This window comes from Perca flavescens, chromosome 9, assembly GCF_004354835.1.
Source record: "Perca flavescens isolate YP-PL-M2 chromosome 9, PFLA_1.0, whole genome shotgun sequence".
NCBI classification, from domain to species: Eukaryota; Metazoa; Chordata; class Actinopteri; order Perciformes; family Percidae; genus Perca; species Perca flavescens.
This window is the reverse complement of record NC_041339.1, coordinates 27,867,839-27,888,827: the sequence shown is the minus strand read 5'-3', so window position 1 is coordinate 27,888,827 and position 20,989 is coordinate 27,867,839. Positions and strand designations below refer to the sequence as shown.

The 20,989-nt window shown below is 39.9% G+C and overlaps 1 protein-coding gene across 3 annotated transcripts; it reads left to right on the top strand.

Moving 5' to 3' along the window:
* Nucleotides 1-6,722: 6,722 nt before the first annotated feature.
* Nucleotides 6,723-19,514, top strand: efcab7 (EF-hand calcium binding domain 7). 3 transcript variants are annotated; one of them, XM_028587812.1, is made up of 14 exons: nucleotides 6,723-6,844; nucleotides 6,988-7,117; nucleotides 7,494-7,705; nucleotides 8,424-8,510; nucleotides 10,258-10,465; nucleotides 12,530-12,651; nucleotides 15,069-15,222; nucleotides 15,912-16,021; nucleotides 16,306-16,469; nucleotides 16,799-16,932; nucleotides 17,037-17,185; nucleotides 17,512-17,721; nucleotides 18,644-18,751; nucleotides 18,947-19,514. In XM_028587812.1, the coding sequence occupies exons 2-14, from the start codon at nucleotides 6,988-6,990 to the stop codon at nucleotides 19,022-19,024; spliced, it is 1,866 nt and encodes a 621-aa protein (XP_028443613.1). In that variant the 5' UTR covers nucleotides 6,723-6,844; the 3' UTR covers nucleotides 19,025-19,514. The 3 variants fall into 3 exon arrangements, with proteins under 3 accessions (XP_028443613.1, XP_028443614.1, XP_028443612.1); XM_028587813.1 differs by having other exon boundaries at nucleotides 6,723-7,117; nucleotides 15,069-15,210; XM_028587811.1 differs by having other exon boundaries at nucleotides 6,723-7,117.
* Nucleotides 19,515-20,989: the final 1,475 nt, after the last annotated feature.

Below are 20,989 nucleotides of genomic sequence, written 5' to 3'. Positions count from 1 at the left end.
TAAAAGCACCACCGATCCTACTATCAACGTCCAAAGGGGCCAGTATCAAAACATTAGTTTTGTTTATGAGCGTGCTGGCTTTGTCCTTCACGTGGCCTCTAAGGGCGATAAAGTGAGAGTTACACGATCCACCTTAGGCAGAAATAGGAAATGTTGCTGTGAACACCAGCTGTTGCTTAGGTCGACTCGGGCAGTGAGAGGCCTCGGCCTTCCCAGGCACTGCCAAATAAAGAGACTACTGTGTTGTGCAAGACAGTTTGCCCACCCCCCCCCACCTTTACTTTTCAAAAGGTGTAAAACGACACAGGTGGGGAGGATTGCATAGTTTTAGCCATAAAGGGGATGAGGGTTGCCATCTGAAAGAACATTATTTGCACAGCGTTGCAGCATTGTGGTTAATGTAGAATCAACATTTGTCAGCTGCCAGGCAGAGGCTCTGGCGGGTAGACAGGGTCTAACATGTCAGTGGATTCGCTCGCACCGTTTCAGACACTTCTCCCGCAAATGAATGACGGCTTCCAAGACATCTCAGCCTCACGACTGACAGCGCGGATTCCACATTCATTTCCTGCCTTATCTCCGCTGGATTATACGCACAAGAGGTGAAGAGCAATTCCATTAGCTGTCAACAGCCAAGATGCCTCGCTAACAAAAACCTGGGGAATATGGGAGAGGAAACATGATTGTAACCCCGTTGGCACTCAGTGATATTACACCCTCCACAGTCAAGATGGAATGTTCTTAAAGAAGGGAGTTAGCAGGAGGCACATTTTCCATATCCCAAGATGTATGGGAATGTCTTTAAACTAAAATGTGTTATTCATTTCAAATTTCTAAAATTAGAGTTGAAGGGGGTTATTGTACCTCAGCCCATAATGGACTACAGAAACTCGTAGGAGCTACCCATCTTTGCAATTCCTAAAAAAAGAGAAATTAAGTAAAGGTGTTCATTTAAAAAAAAAAGGAAAATACCTATTTAATAATTTGGATGATACTAAAGGCAACAGAAGTGGCAGAAAAGCAAATGCAGAGACAGATCCCCTGAATATGGACAAGAAGTCACTAAATGTAAAGTCTACTACATTATTAAAATCCTATCTTTTTATAATGCTAAGCAGTGTTTTGATTCAACCCTCAGCTATATTTGGTTATGAAAATATACTTATTTGCTCGCTGTGTTAATATTTCAAAGAAACATGGAAGTATATTTTTTGCACCCTAAGATTAAATGCAATAGTCAAAAATCACGCCTGGAAAGATTGCATACTCTGCAAGCCACAGTGTCGATCGAAGGCCACCGGCTTCACTTGGACCAATACTAATATACAACTCCCCCCTTTAATTGCAACCATATGTTCAATCAGAAAGCATAAAACTCCCGGTGGGTAGGTGGCATCTGTCCGTGAGGCCTGCTAGGATTGATGTGCCAGAGTCTGGGAGCCGCCTGGGCCGGCGGCCCACGACCTGCGACACCGCCCCATCACTTTTACGACATCTTAAGGAATCTTCTTTTTAATACAGCCCATTACTGCTGACATACAAATCTTCCCCAACGTGGCCCCATCTATGGCCTGATCAATTTTTACACTGCTGAGCCGTCCCCTTTCTCCTCATTTTGTCATCTCAAAATTCATATTATAGAGGATTTTCTTACGGGAAAACTGCAATAAAAATATGTTACCACCCCGAAGATGTGCACAAGTCAGTACTTGGCTGTTACTAAAAAGCTTCGGAGAAAATAAAATTTGTTTCAGCAGTAAGCAGAACTGTTTAAATGTTATTTATTTTTATGTTCCTAAGAAAATATATTGTGAAGTGCAGCATTGATTTAGAACATAACCATGTCTCGATACGGGTTGGTGGGGCTGAATTTATGAATCCTTTGCACAACTTCTTTAATTGAATTTTCCAAATCTCTCACCACACACAAATAATCAATACCTGCTGCTGAGGGAAACTTGCCTCAGAATTATTAGGGCCTTTCTTTTTCAATTTTGTAGTCATCAGCACATACAGGCGCTGCGGGTATTTGTAATGCCGCGACTATACCCCAAGGATTTATGCTCGCCCCAAGCCTGATTGCTCACAAAGAGCGACTTCTTTAGAATGCTTACTGAAACTTTTGTTAACCTTAAAGGACGGCCGTAAGCGCTTCTTAACGCTGCACTCTCACTCTGAGGGAAGAAGTAGTTTTAACTATCACAGCGTAAGGCGGAAAAGGGGATGACAAGGCAGGAAAAATGGGGAGAGGGAGAAGAAGACACAGGAGGAGAAGAGGCTTGACCTTCAAGGTTTAAATGTCCTCAAGGATTTACTCAGCTGCCTCTGCAGGGTGGAGGTGCTGGGGGGCCAGGCTTGGCACCTAAGAGAGAGGGAGAGTGTGGGGTACATGCAGAAATGTGTGTTCCCGGTGTGTAATGGCTGCCATGGAAGATTTGTTCTCAGCATACTTCTAAGTAGAGACGATACACAAGGCTCCAAAATGTGATGTGTTTAAAGCAGGACTATGTAATAACAGATGAAAAAACACTTCCCCTAAAACCAATGCCATGGCTCAGGTGATGGGTCACTTGAAATCGTGTTGCAGCCCCTTAAACATCCTAAAATGCCTCATTGTAGCTCTGTAAAGACTTCGAGGATGATAGATAGAATTGCGTTCAAAAACGAAATGCTGCTCCACCAAGATGGACGTCCTCCATCACAGATTTTTTTTTCTGTAAAGTGAAGTAAGGGAGAGACAACCCAATTAAAAGCTTTGACTATTTGGATCTATTAAATATTGAGTATATGAGTGGAAAACAGTTCATTACAATGCTCTATAAATCAATCCCTACTTAGCACCTCAAGAAAACCTCTAATGTGGCATATTCAAATCCATATTCAGTATGTATATACTAGTGCTTCAGTGTATTATATCAATATGCCCATACAAAAAGACAATTATACCTTAATAAGTAATACACATACTGGAGATATTTTCATTCCACTTTTGTTCCTATAACTTCCATGCACAATAATATACGGTATGTAAGTATATGATTCCCATAGATGTAAAGAAAAGAGAACAACCAGCACATAATGTCTATTTCTACGTCCTCATAAAGCACTTAGCCTTTTTTCCAAAGAGCTTCTTACACTCCCCTCTCTTGTATTGGACCCAAAGCCTAAAGGCCATAGTAGTGAATCTAAACAAACATTTTGCACTAGAGCAGGATCATGCTTCACTATACCATCAACATCATCTGTCTGGATTTCATGCTCCCAGCAGATATAGGCCAGAACACTTCAGCAGTTTTGAAAAACAGTTTGTTTACTTAAAATGTGTGTCTCAATGCACATAGAGGGCCAATTCTCTCCCACATCTATCTGCCCTGACATGAAGTCTGTTGTTGTAAGGAGGCTTATTCAAAACTGATAAATTTCACGGATCCAACATGTGACAAAAATGTGACTTTCCTGGGGTGTGGATCCACAATGCATCACGTATGCCCAGTTGCCTTACTGGAACTAATTAAAATAATTTCTAACAACCATATCGGAAAACAAGCTTGCCTCCTGACAATACCCTCTATTCATTTTCCACAAGTCGCTATTGTACGATTGGATCACAAGAATTGCTCCGCTGCAGGCATAATATGTGCCTAAAATAATCAAATTAATTCTATCCCTAGGAAATCTACTCATTGACTTGTTTGTGTAACCATGACAAAGTGTTGTTTTTCTGCAAAGGTCGCAGAGCACACGATTGTCTGAACAACTCAAACAAGCATCCATTGATGCTGTTAATGTTAAATAGCAAAGAAGATGCAGGGGGGGGAGCAAATCAAATGGTGAAATAGTAGCAGATGGGTATGTCCTTGGGAATGAAACAAACTTGTGACTACATTTGTTTCCCTGATCATCTTGAAATCAACCAAACAACTGGCACTAAAATGTTTTCTTACAGCCCTTTAAAGACCAAGAGATAAGGTCTCAAACGCAACTGTCTACATGGAGCCATTTTAAGGATGTCATTGAGAATTTATGTGAACAAAAACAGTCTTCATATAAGCCAAGAGTAGCCATATGTCCTGCACATAACTTCGGATGGATATCCACTCTAAAATTCTCAAACATTTAAAACATTCAAGTTGTCCAACAGACCAAAATTAATTTGGCCTTTGATAAAAATAGGTGGTGAATTTCTACACAAATCTTTAAACGTGTGATTCTCTTCTTAAGATATTGATCAAACCTCAGCTCTACTTGCCATTAAGCCTCTCAGTGATCAATGTGATAACATTCCAGTAATGTAAAGTAGGTGTGCTTATCTTGATGACGTAAAAGCATAATAGCAATTGAATGTTAAACAAGAAAAGATTGGTTACTCTAACAATGCGGTAGGTTTATTACCAGATGGATTACCTAGACTGTGGTGCTTGGGGTCTTTATATTCTTTCAAAGATGACTTGACTCTGGATGCTGAAAAGACACATATGCCATGACCACTATTTTAAAAGCAGGAACAAATAAGAGAGTTTAACCCAACATGTGTGCTTTCTATGTGATGATTTAAATAACTGCAAATGGAACATAAATCATTACTTGTTTCATGTATTTTACGTCTAGTAGCGTCAGCAATATACATACAACATTGTACTCACTCAACTCTCTGTGTCTCTATAAGCTCAGTCTTCAGGTCAGTAATAGATGCAGTGAAGACATGTCATTGTTCACTGCTGCCCTCTGCTGACTAATTAAAAATACAGGATCAATGGCATAAAAGAGAAACCACAAAAGCATTTAGCAATACACAGGAAATGGTGGAAAAAAAGAAAAAAGATAGCTGGAAATGAATGAACAAAGTAAAAAACAAACAAAAAATAGCTGTATTCTGAAAGGAAAAGCCATGTCAGAGAGAATATTCAGTATGTAATAAAAGCCCATCATCTCTCAATCTCTAGATATGATGGAGTCCGAGACATTTCCGCCTATTGTTAAGATTTAAGACCAAAGAAAAAGTCTTTCTCACGAGTATTTCCTCTAGCTCTTTCCTGGCCTTGATGAATGCATCCACCGATCGTTCCAGTTTAGATCCCAAGGAGTCAAAGCAAAAGACAGTGGAGTGACACGTTCAGAAGTCTTCGTATTATAATTCTGTGATCTATCGAATAACTGATTGGCTGTAGGATTAAAACCGAAAATATGTCTCTTAAAGAACTACACATGGATACTACGATTGACTAATTTAATATATTGGATGTTATGTATTACTCAGTAGCTAGTGGGTTAAAACTGTTAAAGGTGGAACCTGAATGAGCCTCAAGAAGAGTTTTAAAACCACATGGAGTATCTATAAGGTACAATCCAAGATGTACATACAATTATAAAAGTACTTCATGTCCATCCTGAATTTGTTCTACTATTATTTCAAAATGGTCTATGATCTGAACAATTGTCTATAACTAAAGCATTGATGATCTAAAATACCCTATTGTAAACCAATTCTTTTTTTAATCTCTCATTAATTCATTTAATTGTAGCTTTGTATTTCATTGGTTTGGAGGTGTATCGTTTTTAATTCTGGCTGTTTGGGGATCCACCTTCCTCTCCAAATACAATTAAACGTATTACAAAATGTACAATCAATTAAAACATGACTGTGTCCCAAATGACCCTAATATGACATAACCAAGTGAGTGTTATGAATGTACTGTAAATTGAGCTCATGTAACGTATTAGTGACAGCACTATAACATTAAAAACTAATGCTTGTCTTGATGGATGGGCCAGACACCAAATGTCTGCCTTGACTAAGGAAATGGTTCTTGTGTTAAGTGACTCTTATACAACTATTTTTAGTGCTATGTAAATCACTGATAATTTGGCCAGTGATGGATCTCCGTCATTCCGTGTCTCCTGTCATTAAATTCTGATACGTCACTATGACCATCAGGAAAGTGTGGCATTTGAAATATAGCAACTCGTAAAAGGGAGTTCTCTGTAACCCTTTAACTCTGTGCTCTACTTTGGCTCTCTGTGTATTGATAGTTAGCAGTGAAAAATTGTCTAAAGTATGGGAACTGCAACAGCTGTAACTTACAGCAAGTACTCACTTTTCCAACTCTGTCTCTGATCTCTTCTCCGTGTGTTGTGACTTTGGTCTTGCCTGTTGATGAAGCACCACATCCTTAATAACACAATCTAGAGTACACTGGCAGATAGCAAGTTACTGTTGCACTGTTAACATTAACAGTGGTAGTATATACAAACAGTGCTGTAAGTCTTTGATAGGGAAGCCGGTGCCATGCAGAAAGTCTTAATAGTTAACATAAAAAAAGTTTATGCCAATACAACAGACAAAAGAACAACACTTAGGGCATTTTAGAGTTGACCTAGCAGAAGATGTTTGTCACAAATGTATGAATCTGGCGCATTTGCTACATTCAAACAGTTCGTGTCATCACCTGCTTATATATATAGTTCCGGTGTCCGATGTCGCCTTATTGTAGAAACATCTAGAACAACGCAACAAACTAAACAAATTAAGAACAATTAATTTAATTAACAATTAAAACAATTTTAAAAAATCCTTATTTTTCTTCCAAACCCTGCGATTATTTCCGTATCACCTCATAGGGTCGACTACGGTATTACATTAGTTTTAGCTGGAACGGGAAAGTTAACGTTTGTTTCTTCCGTGTCGATTTTGATGAACCCCGATTAGTTGCAGAGACGGTTGGTTACCTAGCAACTGCCAGCGAGAGAGCTACGTTGTTTGGCAAAATGTCACTGCTAAGGCGGATTTGATTCAATAAAATGCATCTCGCATGCTTTCAGATGAATTTTACGGCATGGTGAAAATGTAAAAAAATAATAGCATTTAGCCCAAATTAGCTGCCATATGTGGCTGTCGCCTGAATTCTAAGCTGGAGAGCGAGAGTGCTAAATTAGCTTTGCTAACAGTAACGTTAACGTTACCCACCGGGTCGATCTGTTTATTCAAAGATGTCTTCTCAAGAGTTACTTCGTCCTGCTGATGAAGAGGAGGCTTTCTACGTGCAGTGCAGAGCCGCATACCTTGCTGTGTTCAGATCTAGTTTGACGTATATCACTTCGAAACAGCAGCTATGTCGTGGTAAGATAACGTTAACTTAAAACTATTAACTAACTAGCATATAGCTAACGTTAGATAAATAGTTAACGTTAGCTCGGTAGTCAGTTGTTTGCATGCCACGTTTACTTGCTATACGTTTACGTTACGTTTGCCAATTTAATAGAGGTTTCATAGACGTATTATTTCTATAGCATATGATGTTATTTCTGGTTAGTAGCTAGATAGATATAATGTCGTCTGGAAACCATCCTCCTTAGAGAGTGTATGATGACTCCTTGCATGAGTCAAGAGGATGTTTACTATGTCAGAAAAACTATAAGCACAGAAAAACAAACAGTCTACAGTTACTACTCTGCTGCTTGTAGTTTCAATGCTCTTTCCCATCTATCCCATTCAGCTCTTCAGCAGGCTGGTAGAAATCCAACCAATGCAACTCTCAATAAATACTGGACCCAGAGAACATCCAAACTGAACTTTGATGACTTCTGTGAGATTCTTAAAAATGAGAAGAGAACTGAGGAAACAGAGCTGATGAGAGCCTTCAAAAAGATGGATGTGAACAGCGATGGCTACATTTCACACAGTGAACTGGAGAAGGCCCTCACCACTGTGAGTAGCCCTTCAATAGGTTTAATTGTTAATTTTGAGTGAATTAAGTTATGCTGTACAATTAGCCAACTGCTTCCTCAGCAACAGGAGACCCATTACAGTTGTATTTAGAGATGTTCCGATACCAATACCAGTATCGGTATCGGCTCCGATACTGCCTAAAACGCTGGTATCGGTATCGGGAAGTACTGGAGTTTATGCACCGATCCGATACCACGTAATAAAGCCCTAAAGAAAATCTACGTTAAAGTAGTTTATTTATGTTCTTTTTCCATTATAACCAACTGTCAAACTGGAGAATAAAAGAAAGTTGTACGACATTCATTGTTTGTGTTTGTTCATGTTTTACAAAGAGTTTAACCTGAGCCAGACAGACAACAAAGATAGAAATCATATCACATCCATACGGGGATACTAGTATACAGCTGTTATATCATATCACATCCATACAGGGATAGTAGTATACAGTTGTTAAAACATAATAAAATATATGACCCACTGGTATCGGATTGGTACTCGGTATCGGCCATTACGCAAGTTCAGGTATTGGAATCGGTATCAGGAAGCAAAAAATGGTATCGGACCATCTCTAGTTGTATTACAGATGTATGTCTGCCTAAACAGATTAAAATCACTGATCGGCTCATGCTAAAACATAGAATAAATATGTTTTGTTCTGGTGTTTTTACTGCTAAAGAAAATGGGTTTAATCTTCCAGAAAGGAGAGAAAATGACCCCCGAAGAGGTGAATGCTATTTTCTCATTGGCTGACATCAACAAAGATGGAAAACTGGACTATGCAGAAGTAAGTTTGAATAAGTATGAAGAGACTTCTGCTGTATATACCACAATTGTCAGGTTATCTTACCTTTTCCAAGCCTGTTAAAAAAAAGTGTATTTTAAATACATTTCTCCCATCTTTGTGTGTCAGATATTTATATATTTCATCTGATTGATCAGCTTGAGATAATCAGTACACCAGTGTAGCCTTAGAACAAAGGCTGCAACATGCTGTTGATGGGCTACAATCCCAGGCAGTCAGGAGAAAAACTTTTGCACCACAGTAAAGGATAAAAATAACTTTTCTAAAAGTAATATTCTTGAACATTTTCATTTAAATAAATGTCTGTTTAGTCACTGTCTTTCGCTGAACCATGTAACACAATGGTTATGGAGTCTATGGCCCACTGATGAAAGCCCCTGGGCTCCCGGGAAAAATTCCATCACCCAGCAGTGATTGGTCTGCAAGGAAGGATAGGCGGAGCTAACACACCTGCTCTTTAACTTTCTTGTGTGTGAAGCGGTGTACTGTTTTTTCCGGTCTCTGCTAGCGTTGTGAGTAAACGGTTGCTATGGCTGAAGAAACAAAGAAAAGAGCGATGACTTCAGACGATGAGACTTCCAAAAACAAGTAAAAGTGAGATCCAAAAACCCACCTGCAATTACCGCTTATAGCCATAGATAACGCCAAAGAGAATGAAATGGAGATGTTCAAGATAGAAACGTATTTGTTCAAAACAGTTTTCTTTAAAGTTGAATTGAATTCCCATAAAATATAGAAGAATAAGTGATGCAAAGTGGCACAGCAAATTGAATAGCGCAAAAGAACAGTTTAGCCCTCCTATGATTTGCTCCAATATTATCTTTATTTGTTGTAAGAGCTGTATAGTAACGAAGTAGAACTACTTCACTACTGTACTTAATTCTAAAAAGCTGTATCTGTACTCTACTGGAGCATTTTTTTTTATCCTACTTCCACTTTTACTTTAGTACATATTTCGATGAGTTTAATACTTTTACTCCGATACATTTTTTATGTGCTGCATAGTTACTCGTTACTGTTGTGAATTCCTCACGCTATGGAGACTGTGTAGGTTACAGTGTGTGTAGTTATGGCTACGTTAGTTACGTACGATAATTAGTTAGTAAAACAGTTGCCCATTCAGAAGTCAGAGACGATGTAAGTTTGTATATTTAGCTATTGTTGCAGCAGAGTAATCTATTCCTGAGTTGTTTCAGTCTGCTAACTTTCCACTACATCACACATTTTATTTCAGTATTTGTTAATAAGTGATTAATAACCCACTGTTATATCAGATAATAGTAGTTATAACAGCTGTGAAATTAATGTACCCTTTTGGGTTTATTTTAGATACTTCCTTCATATCCAGCAATGTACAGCTTGTGACTGCCTGTAATGCACCGTCTTAATACCTAATAAGTAAAAAGTTGAACTCCAACAATATGATATTAAAAATTTGACTGCTTTCTTTAATAACTACATAACACAATACTTGTACTTTTACTTTTAGTACTTGAGTAGTACATTTTAAAATAAACTATTTGCAATACTTAAGTACAAAAAATGTTGAATACTTTAGTACTTCCACTTAAGTGTGGTGCTTAAAGAGTATGGGTCTCTAGTACTTTATACACCTCTGTTTGTTGTCAGGTTTACCTCCATCCAAGATATAAGTATCTCTGACCTTCTCCCTTGCCTCAAAACATCCTCATGTAACATGCTCTCACTGCTGGTTTCCTCTTGCTGTCAGTTCTGCAGATTGCTTGTGTCTACAGCAGAGCAGTGTCAGATGGCTGCTTTGGAGAGGCTCGACGCTAACGCCAAGCTGAAGAGACAGAACTTTGGCAGTCAGTCATACAGCCCTCCGAAGAGCTCAGTGTCACCGGCATCATCAGCAGCAGCCCAAGCGGCAGCGACTCTCTCTCAGCCTCCAGAATCAGACACCGCACTCAAGAAAGGTACAACATGTGACTTCCCAGAATAATCTAGCATACAAGTGACTGCCACTGAATTTTAGCAGTCAATTAAGAAATGTATGTTTTTGTTTGCAAATTTTATTGAAAGTTATATACACAAAACATGTTTATCCTTTTCTCTCTCAGTTTGCCTTTCACTGCTACAGTCAGTGTCTCTATATGCTGTGTATTGACAAAATATATGGAGCAGACCTTATTTTTGCCGAAATATCTTGTTGGTGTATGACTGCAGAATATAATGACAATGTGTGCGGCACAATCTACAGGTCCAAAGTGCCAGCCAATGGCGACTGCACATCATTTATACTTCAGATTCCAATTTATAGTTTCACAACCCAAACACACTGCTTGCCCCAATACGCCTCACCGATTAGTTTTGATGAATAAATAATAGCTCTGTTATTGATCCATTTTTCACTCCCCAGTGACAAATCACCTCATTAGGACAGTCCATACATCATAATAGCCACACAATTAGGGCAGCTTGTTTGGAGGGAGAGGACTCTAAAGCGTTGTGATTTGGATAATCACTTCTGCCATTAAGCGATTGATAAAAGCTCCATCTCCGCTGATGAAAAATGCTGCCTTTCAACAATGGCTTTGGAGTTGGCGCTCTTGCCAAAAATATGTTTTCATAGCTTAAACAAACAAGGACTGGCATCAAGTCCAGCTTCACCCTTCTGCAACCACAGATAATGAACAGACAGCTTTTTTCTTCTGTAAAAGACAGCACCTTCAGCCAGTTGAAAGTGGATGTAAAAAAAATCTACTTTTTGCACTTTAAAACCAGCATTGAGGTAAGAGAAGAACAGAGATTCTGGATGAGCGAGCCAAGGAGAGGCCCACGGTGGGAAGACAGATGGGGTTGATTTAAGTGGTCAGTCCATGTTCATGTTATTGATTCGGAGGATTCTACCACTTCCCACTGGGGAGATGATGAGGGATTAGACGGTGGTCGAGAGGAGGGCCCAGTCGACCACCACTGCAAAAACAAATGAGCTCCCAGATAGTTGTCGGGATTATCACATTATTGTGCCTCTCCCACGTATTGATTTATACCCACTACATTTTAACAAGGCTCTTACACAAGATGCGACGTGATCGCACATGTTGAATGGGTTATTCTTGGAGCTCAAAAACACTTTTGACTGCTCATTTGCGCCTCCATCTGTCAGTATAAACCAGTAATACACTGAGAAATGTGTTATAAATGTATGGGAGATGGGTCATTTTGACTAATTGTTTTACAAATAATTGATGAGATACCGATTAATTATCAGGTATGACCATATCAGCTGTTATGTGTCTAACATGTTTTTGCAACAGTCAGACTAATTGAGGAACTGTTGTGGTGTTTATCTGATAATTGGTCTGTTTAGTTAAATTCATGCAGTTTTCCAGCAGCAGGAAACCATGAGTGCTAAAACAATACTGGCTATAAACTCACATTCAGTATAAACTTCCACTGAAGCTTTTGTAAAGCCAGGTTTCAGTGCATCGATGTCCACATTTACAGAACAGCTACAAGTTGGTCCTCTAGATTAAAATACTGCCATCGATACAAAATAGATCCATCACAAATACCATGACAGTGGGTCTATTTATTTCTCTGCTTTGGTAATTTGCTTGTAAGCCTATCACATTATTTCGCATCTTGATTTCCCAGGCTTGGAAACAATCAGACCCCTCATTAGTGAATTTATATCTTCTGGCTTCAATTAGAGTTCAAGGGAAAGAGTTGTGCAAGATAATGGATTTGAGAGGGTGCTGTTATGCCATGTGTGATTTGAAAGCCCTCCATAATTAATTAAAAGGGAGTTGATCTTGAGAAGAACCCAAAGGTTCTCGAACGTCTGAGAAGACAGATTACAGTGTCAATTATGTTATGCATGTCATCTCTCTTTTAAAAGTGTATTTACTGTTTGGAGACAGGAGGGCTGTACTTAATCAATTGAGCATTCTGTTTTCTAATAACTTTGGATGTATTTTTAGCAAAAGTGTTGTGTTTATCCATGTGAGTTTTAATGTCTGATGTGTGTTTCTCAGAGAGCCGATCATCCTCCCGTCTTTCTTCTGCTCGCAGTAGACGGTCGTCCCTGTCGAACTCAATCACAGTGACATCCAGCAGCACTAAGGGCAGCAAAATCCCAGAGCCTTCAGGCTTACAGGTAACCCCGTCCATAATCATAATGACTTTAGAACTGCAACTAATGAATATCTTCATTATCGATTAATCCGTCAGTTATTTTTCCCATTAATCGATTAATCATTTAGTCTATGAAATGTCAAAAATATAGTAAAAAATGTTCTGAGAGCCCAAGCTTTTCAATCAGCACTCCACCCTATGTTTTTTTTATATCTGAGCTCACGTTTTTCACTCACCCCTGAAAGACCAAGTTTGAGAAGAACTTTCTCATACTAAACAAAGTAATAACATGAACAGAGTTGTAAAATCATAACTCACTTTTTAGTCCCAGTTTAGTTCCTGTTTACTAATGTTAATACACATGCTTGATGACAGTAAATTGAATTGAATACAATAATTTATAGTAAAAACGCATCCAATAAATAATTCCTAGTATATGCTTATTAACTTCTAAGCAACATGCTATGTTTTGAATCTGAAAAATGAACTGTTTGAACTGACAAAACCTGGAAATCTTAGTATGTGGGCTTCAGTAAGAGACTCCGTGATTGCAAGGACCTTGGAGCCCCACTTCTCTCCCAGTGTCACTGTTACCCAGTGTTTTTGATGGGCGAATTTAGCCCAGGGTGGATAGATATACACTGTATTGATCTCACACTCTTTGTTTTCACTCTTTTTGGTTTAACCTCGGCTGGTTTGCTTTACAGCAAGAAAAATAAATAAATAAAAAGAAATAACAGCCCCCTGCTTCATCTCTAAGGCCCAAGCACTAGGTTGAGATTGGAAAGGGCCAGACATCATCGAAGGAAAAGAATGTGTGTCCAGAGACTACCTCCGAGGGAAGTCCTGCTCGCTATATAGGTTATACTGCCACAGGCTGATAATTGGGTGGGTGGAAGGCAGGCTGTGTGTTTTTGTGTGTGTGTGTGTGTGTGTGTGTGTGTGTGTGTGTGTGTGTGTGTGTGTGTGTGTGTGTGTGTGTGTGTGTGTGTGTGTGTGTGTGTGTGTGTGTGTGTGTGTGTGTGTGTGTGTGTGTGTGTGTGTGTGTGTGATGCAAGTGTGTCGTCATGATTACAAACATTACTAGTAAAGGATATTATTTATTCTTCGGATTTGTTTTTATGTATGGGTTACAATTATAAGATCAGGTAAAGGTCATGGTTTAAATCCGTGTGTGTTTGTGTGTGTGTGATTGTGTTTGTGGCTGGTTTGGTGTCCTGCAACCTCTGTGTCGCAGTAAATCAAACCCATGGCCGGAGTTGGCGACAGCGCCTGTATTAGTCTGCAGCCTGACCCTCTCTCCATGGGGGCATTAATTCTGATGTCTTTAAGCAGTTGATGGGTGCCTATGGCAATTTCCCTCATTTAATATTGTCTGGACAAACCACTGAAGTGTTATGGTTTGATCTTTTATGCCTCTCACCGCCCAAGATAAATGCTTTGAGAAAATGGCTTTTCTCTAAAAGAGTGACATGCTCCGTCTTTATGGTACTTTCTTTGTTTAACTTGGTGATTTATTTGTCCACTAAAAGGATATATAGCCTATTCCAGTGTCGCTCGGCCCTCAGTGTCCTCTTACTGTGTGTCCACACCAACTGTGTTTTAATTTAATGTGTCTCCAATGAGTGGAAGGAAAACTTCTTGATGTTCCTGTTCAATTTCAAATTATTACCTCATTTCAGTTGTGCTGCCAGACGAAGGAACAACAGGATTTCAAAATGAGAGAAATATTAGGATTCATAAATATTGCCAAAGTAGCCTCCTGGTAGCTTTGAATGACCGCTGGCCCAAGATTGAAAAGGCTGTATTTATCAAAGTTAAATGGACTCCAATTTGCCATATCAGGTCCTAGAGGGAGATTTACCTCAGCCTTAAGCAGAAACACAGTGTGACACTTCTGCCCTCCTCTGGATCAGCAGGTATATAACCCGTGTTTACATGCTGCTGAGCTGACATAAACTGGGTAATAATGAACATGCCCTCTGTAGGTTGGAGTGGTAATTATCACAGTGGCAGTTTCCGTTAATTAAGTGAGCAACCTCACTGTTATGATTGACTGTTTAATTCACTTTTTCTTATGCCAAAATGTACTTCCGCTGTCACAAGATCAATCCCCCTTTTAATAGAAACTGCAAATTAGTTTAGGTTTCTGTTGAATGAATAAATGCATTTTGTTGTCAAGCAGCAAAACAGTTTGTTGGGATTGTGTCAGGATCTAATCAGAGACAACACATAACAAAATAAATTAGGCGACACACGCTAACATGATATACTGTACAGTATGTACGATACTTCAAAGGGCTTAAAATAGCAAACAGCTGGGTCTTGGTCTGATAAAGATTAGAAAGCATTATTTTCCTGCGTTAGTTGCCCCACTATATCAGTTTGTATGAATTTGGTGGGACTGTCGTTAAGCAGAAATGTTATCCATTTTTCTAGGAGTGGCATCACAGTTATATGAAGGGCTGTTTCTTCTTGGAGGATGATGGGAGTATCGGCTCTCTACAGTACCAGCTCCACGTCCCCCAGACAGCTAACATCTACCTAACCATTCAACCACTCAGCTTCAGCCACGGACCCGGTACTGGCACTGGTTTGTATTACACATAAACAGAAATCATAATAATTGGTTAAAAGGTGATTACCTCATTGGCCGTTGGGTTATATTTTTGCTTGTTCCCCTGACAAGGGTTGTCCGAAATGAATGTCAGGAACAGGACAGCACCTCAGGAGCTGGTAGGAATTCTGGATTTGGTCCCATTTTTCCCATATTTAAATAGTTTTCCTAGACTGCTTTCTGCACAATTGCTTCACCACTGTTTTTTGGTCACATACAGGGTGGTTGCACAGTTTTAATGATGCTTTTTGTGACATTGTAACATGAATAAAGTATCGCCCCAGTAATTTTCAGATTATGAATTATAAACAAAAAGACCACACATTTCTTTCACATTATGTGGCAGCAGGTCAGATTTTGTAGGAAATGTGCTTGATAGTGTGCCAGCTCAGTGCGCTATAATTGGGGACAAACAACCAGAAGAGGGTGCTGTTCAGTTCATAGAATTAGAGCGTGCAATAGCCGATGCAATAGATGCAATAGTGGATTGATGTAGGTGGTGGAGATGTGTACAGCCAATCAGAAGCCTGTATATGTTAAACTTATATTCCAGGTTTGTATATGGTAATTTAGCATTGAATATGTGGTTTTGTTTTTGTTTGTTGTGTTATATTGTATTCTATACAAAAGCCTGGCATCTTGTGTGATCATGTGTTATTTTTCAGACAAGCCTTCTTCATGGATGACAGTGGACACAGCTCTTTTTGTCATGTCAGCTGGTGAAATCAGAGAGGAATCAACTTTAGTGTGTTTCACTGAGTCGAAAGACAAAGAAGTATGTTTGTGTGTGTTGAGAGATACATGTACTACATTTGCTCATATTCACATTTCAATTTGGATCATTCCCATATATGCTTAATGTATCAGTTTGTGTGTTGATATGAAACAATTTTACATCAAATATTATCCCTGAATGAAATATTTGTAGGTCCACTGGCATTCTGCCAGGCCAAAGGTAGTAGCCATTTCTGATACTATGGAGTTGAAACTTGATTGTGCTACATTCCAGGACACACTCAGTGTTTTTAACTTAACTTTGCTACTCCTTTGTTCCCACAGAAGTATGTTTGGAAAGGAGAATTGCATGCTGGGACTTACTACCTGCTTCCCTTTACCAGTGGCTGCAAACTAAAGAAAAGGAGCAAAAAGAGCCTTTCTGATAAACCGTTAGAGCTCATCTACAGGACTGACACTGGAGAACTAGACCTCACCAGGGAGCTCAGGTGTGTGTGAGTGAGTGTGTGCTATAGATAGAAAAGAAACCACATAGCGAAGTTTTATCAAAGGTCACCAGCTTTGGCTAATGTCCAACAAGTGAGATTGTTTATTCATGTATAAAGTATTTATGTCACCAGGTTTTCAGCATGGTAAAAGACAGTTTAGTCTGTGATTTAAAGCATCCCAAGTCTGAACTGCTTTGCTAGCTCCGTTGCCACCACAGCAGTTGAGTGGATGGATACATGAGTGGAAAGATGGGACGGTGAATGAATATAGGCAGTCTGGGTTTAAGTCCTTCATGACATGTCTCTGTGTTGCTTCTTTTACGCCACAGGGAGGTGCTGTCTGACATCTTTGAGGTGATAGACCTGGATGGGAATGGCTTGCTCAGTCTGGAGGAGTACAATTTATTTGAGCTAAGGACCAGTGGAGAGAAATGCGACAAGGATGCTTGGGCTGTCTGCAAAGGTAATCATTTTCATTATTGCAGTGATAAACAGGATGTCCAGTAAAAAAATATTGTAAGGGGGAGGGGTCCATTATGGCTCTCAGTATTGTTGTTGGGCTTGCAGAGAACTTTGATATGAGAAAGAACCAGCTAACAAAGCAGGGTTTCATGGAGCTGAACTTGATGGAGGCCACGGAGAAAGATGGAGACCCTGCAGACCTGTGGGTCACCCTGGAAGCCATGGGCTACAACCGAATGCTGGAGTTGGTAGAGGTAAGTTTACACATCTGCTCTCGCTTAAAACAATCACATCAATCAACAATCAACTTTTGATACAACATGTTGTAGTCCTAACATGCCGTAATTTAGGGCTTAGATTTGACACTTATATAAGAAAATACATTTCAATCTTCAATAAACCGGTAACATAACACAACTACCTTTCCATGATCAAAGCCAGTACAAAATGCTTAAAATCCAGAATAAACACTGGTTCTAATGTACACACACATACAGTGAGAAACACTCCCAGGCTTTCAAAATCTCACTAGAATCATACTAACTAAATTAATTCCCTCCTCTACCTCCCACTCTGTCAGGCTTGTCCATTCCAGATAGATGTGCACTGTGAAGGCACTCAGCCATCCATCCAGCCACTCAGTATGGACTCAGGGCCCAAACTTCTGATCCAGGCCCTCCAGAAGTCCATCACAGCCAGGACAGGGGCCAAAGCACTGAGGGGACAAGATAACGTCTTCATCTACACCTACCGAGGAGAACACAGGATCTCCTCCCTCATAGCCAACAAGGTGGACAACAAACTTTGTGTTTATCTGATTGTGCAGGTCAAGTTTACTTCTGAAGTTTAGATAACCAAAAGGTGACACAAGGACATTCAGTGTCATAGATGTGAAGCTGCCTACACAGTTTTACCACAATTGCAAAGAGTCAAGTGAATGTTCCTGTTTCAGTGTGATTGTCTAATTGCCATACATTGTAATGGCCACTAGGGGGATTATAGTCCAACTTTGAAAGAGTGTGAATATATTATTTTATAAATTCATGAGGTGCTATTCATCAAAAAAGTGAAAAAAGGCATTTGTCACTCTGTCCAGTGTATGAGTGTATGGTTGCAGAGACCATTCCCCCTGTTTGTAATTGATATGCAGCCATCGTATTGATTCTCATAGCAACAGGAGCTACTCAGAAAGAATGACCTGGTGATACAGCGGAACTACTGAACAGGGGGGATGGTTACATTCGTATGCAGTTTACCTAGTCTTCGTGGGAGTGTCGATTTGTCATTTGTTTTGTTTTATATTTACTCATTGCCTTACACTTCAACTACATTGCTGCTAGCAACTTTTTGGGTACATGAGTGGGGAGTTGAACTGTCTTGTAAACACATTCAGTACCCTCATAATCTACAGTTGTGTCCAGACCATAGACTGTATATAACTAGGTCCAGACATTGCAATAGCACATGGAGATGTATTTTTTGTTAGATAAGCATAAGGTTATCTGTTCATCTTTAGTTTTATATTGATAAAGCACATACAGTACACTATTTTTTTTTTCAGTATCAGTAAAAATAAAAATATGGTGTTCTTTTAGACTATTTAGTCATGATTACGTATCTACAGTTTTGTTTAGCTGCCAACATCTGCAAATTCTGTGATTTTAAGTGAAGAAAGCTGATCAGGGGAGTGACCAATACCCTTTGTGTTGCAGGCCAACCAGAAAGTGACTGTCCATGTAAACAATGAGCAGAGCAGGAACTGCTGCAGCAGCAGAGGCATGAGTGTGTTTGCTGTTGAGGTGCCAGCCAGGACTAAGATGGTATGAAGTCTTAATTATTATAACAAGAAAAAAAATCATCACTTTGAAAATGTTCCATTATATGACATACAAATGTGAAATTAAATTGTTCATTCTGCATAAGAAAACACTATTATTATAATTGATATGATGGGACAATGTAAAGAAATAAGTATACGGTGCACTGGAAACTTATACAAAGATCCTGTCTTCTAGGTGTGCCAACACATCCTGCCCATCAATGAGAGACAAGATTGGACCTACAACTGTGTGGAGACCATACTACCCTGCTAGTAAAACTGTACTCCCGTCACCCACCTATGCTAATGATACAGATAAGCGATGGCCGGAAATGATTCATAAACCAGTGGTTTCAAATAGGATACAAAACAAATAGAAACTGTTCTATATTCACTGGCAATGTGAAAACTGTGTGACTGGTCAGACCAAATGTGTTATTTTACTGTAACTAAGAAGGTCCAAAAGGAACACTGCATAATCATTTTAACTTTTAGAAACCCCATGTTCAAGTCTTACCTGTAAATTTTATAAAGCCTCATATGTCAGACATCAGGAGCTGAGACCTTCTGCCTGCTTGTGGTAAGAACTGTGTTTCAGAAGCTCTGTGACTTGATGCATCAGAGGCAGCGAGAGACGGTCACTATAGTGATAAAGTACAGCTGAAAATGGTTGTTACTGTTTGTGTGACATGTTTCCAAACATTTCAAAATTCCAGTGTCGGGTCGCGGGGGGAGCAGCTCCAGCAGGGGACCCCAAACTTCCCTTTCCCGAGCAACATTAACCAGCTCCGACTGGGGGATCCCAAAAGCCCCAGGCCAGGTTGGAGATATAATCCCTCCACCTAGTCCTGGGTCTTCCCCGAGGCCTCCTCCCAGCTGGACGTGCCTGGAACACCTCCCTAGGGAGGCGCCCAGGGGGCATCCTTACCAGATGCCCAAACCACCTCAACTGGCTCCTTTCGACGCAAAGGAGCAGCGGCTCTACTCCGAGCTCCTCACGGATGACTGAGCTTCTCACCCTATCTCTAAGGGAGACGCCAGCCACCCTCCTGAGGAAACCCATTTCGGCCGCTTGTACCCTGGATCTTGTTCTTTCGGTCATGACCCAGCCTTCATGCCCATAGGTGAGGGTAGGAACGAAAACTGACCGGTAGATCGAGAGCTTTGCCTTCTGGCTCAGCTCTCTTTTAAATCTAACGGTGCGATAGATTGAATGCAATACCGCACCCGCTGCGCCGATTCTCCGACCAATCTCCCGCTCCATTGTCCCCTCACTCGCGAACAAAACCCCAAGGTACTTGAACTCCTTCACTTGGGGTAAGGACTCATTCCCTACCTGGAGAAGGCATTCCATCGGTTTCCTGCTGAGAACCATGGCCTCAGATTTAGAGGTGCTGATCCTCATCCCAACCGATTCACACTCAGTTGCGAACCGATCCAGTGAGTGCTGAAGGTCGCAGGCCGATGATGCCATCAGGACCACATCATCTGCAAAGAGCAGCGATGAGATCCCCAGCCCACCAAACTGCAACCCCTCCCCACCCCGACTATGCCTCGATATCCTGTCCATAAATATTACAAACAGGATTGGTGACAAAGCGCAGCCCTGGCGGAGGCCAACCCTCACCTGAAACGAGTCCGACTTACTACCGAGAACCCGGACACAGCTCTCACTTTGGTCATACAGAGATTGGATGGCCCTGAGTAGAGACCCCCTCACCCCATACTCCCGCAGCACCTCCCACAGTATCTCCCGGGGGACCCGGTCATACGCCTTCTCCACCTTTTACAATAATTAACATTTTAAATGTATAAAGTGCAAAGATCAAGGATTATATTGCCAACATGTCACTTTTATTTATAATTCATCCTTTAAATGATGGTGTCATGGTGAATTGACAGTAGATTTAATAATTTTCAAAAAAAGAAAGAATCTCTGAAGAAGTCTACTCGTGTCTGTTACTTTATGTAATGTCAATATATATTTTGTCGTATCAATTTAATTTATATACCATATTCATATTCTTTAAATACAACTTTAGTTCTCCAACAACATCCTACAATCACGACTAAATAAAAGAGAATTTTTTTTTTAAGCTGCTTTTCATGTCATGGTATACAGTCATGTAATTGTAGAGGCCAAAACAAACTTTTTCATTTTCTTGTGTTTTTATATATTTTACTCTGAAAAACACTGAATCACTTTTTTCGTGTAGATGTAAATATTATTATTATAAAT

Bases quoted from the DNA above. Each gene is read 5' to 3' on its own strand.
- efcab7 (XM_028587812.1), top strand. From the start codon at position 6,988: ATGTCTTCTCAAGAGTTACTTCGTCCTGCTGATGAAGAGGAGGCTTTC. The intron at 17,186-17,511 runs GTAAGTTTACAC...CCACTCTGTCAG, and splicing joins GAATGCTGGAGTTGGTAGAG to GCTTGTCCATTCCAGATAGA. The intron at 18,752-18,946 runs GTATGAAGTCTT...CCTGTCTTCTAG, and splicing joins TGCCAGCCAGGACTAAGATG to GTGTGCCAACACATCCTGCC.